Source organism: Lottia gigantea (assembly GCF_000327385.1).
Source record: "Lottia gigantea unplaced genomic scaffold LOTGIsca_17343, whole genome shotgun sequence".
Lineage (NCBI taxonomy): Eukaryota > Metazoa > Mollusca > Gastropoda > Lottiidae > Lottia > Lottia gigantea.
Genome location: NW_008708194.1, coordinates 1 through 1,025, shown reverse-complemented (window position 1 = coordinate 1,025; position 1,025 = coordinate 1). Strand labels below are relative to the sequence as shown.

The 1,025-nt window shown below is 41.8% G+C and overlaps 1 protein-coding gene across 1 annotated transcript; it reads left to right on the top strand.

Annotated features, from left to right (window-relative positions):
- Positions 1 to 384: 384 nt before the first annotated feature.
- LOTGIDRAFT_100972 (hypothetical protein) lies at positions 385 to 873 on the top strand (the record flags this gene model as incomplete). Its single annotated transcript, XM_009051904.1, has 1 exon — positions 385 to 873. A coding segment is annotated over one exon (489 nt), but the record flags the coding sequence as incomplete, so codon positions are not given.
- Positions 874 to 1,025: the final 152 nt, after the last annotated feature.

Genomic DNA, 1,025 nt, shown 5'->3' with positions numbered 1-1,025 from the left:
TCCAAGGTGTGGGGTGCCAGTATGGATAGTACTCTCGTTCTTCGTTACATTCATATCCGTACCGTCTACCATTCATATCTAGTCTAGTGGATATAGCCCGATTCCTTCGACCAAAATTCTGGAAAATGTAAAAGAAATCTATGACAACAAAATAAAATTTAGTCCATTCTGAGAAATTATCTGTCGATATGTTTTGACACACTCCGACAACATTTCTAATTGTTTTTAAAGCTATCCATTTATGTCATGCAAAAAAGAGAATTTACTTCGCTGCACATAGATGAATTAAGTGAGATGAGTAGTATCATGCGGTGTGCAATGAGGTGTGCAAAGAGTGGTAGGATAACAAGGATAATAAGGGAGAGTGGTAGGATAATAAGGGAAAGTGGTGGAATAACAACGGAGAGTGGTAGGATAACAAGGGGAAGTGGTGGGATAACAAGGGAAAGTGGTGGGATAACAAGGGAAAGTGGTGGGATAACAACGGAGAGTGGTAGGATAAAAAGGGAAAGTGGTGGAATAACAACGGAGAGTGGTAGGATAACAAGGGAGAATGGTAGGATAACAAGGGGAAGTGGTGGGATAACAAGGGAGAATGGTAGGATAACAAGGGAAAGTGGTGGGATAACAACGGAGAGTGGTAGGATAACAAGGGAGAATGGTAGGATAACAAGGGGAAGTGGAGGGATAACAACGGAGAGTGGTAGGATAACAAGGGAAAGTGGTGGGATAACAAGGGAGAATGGTAGGATAACAAGGGAAAGTGGTGGAATAACAACGGAGAGTGGTAGGATAACAAGGGGAAGTGGTGGGATAACAAGGGAGAATGGTAGGATAACAAGGGAAAGTGGTGGGATAACATGGGAAAGTGGTAGGATAACAAGGATAATAAGGGAGAGTGGTGGGATAACATGGGAGAATGGTGGGGTATCATGGATGAATCAAAAACCCTCTTTAAGTAATACGCATAAAGCACGAATTGCAAAGAAAAGACCAATATTCCGTACAATGTAAATCAGTTCATT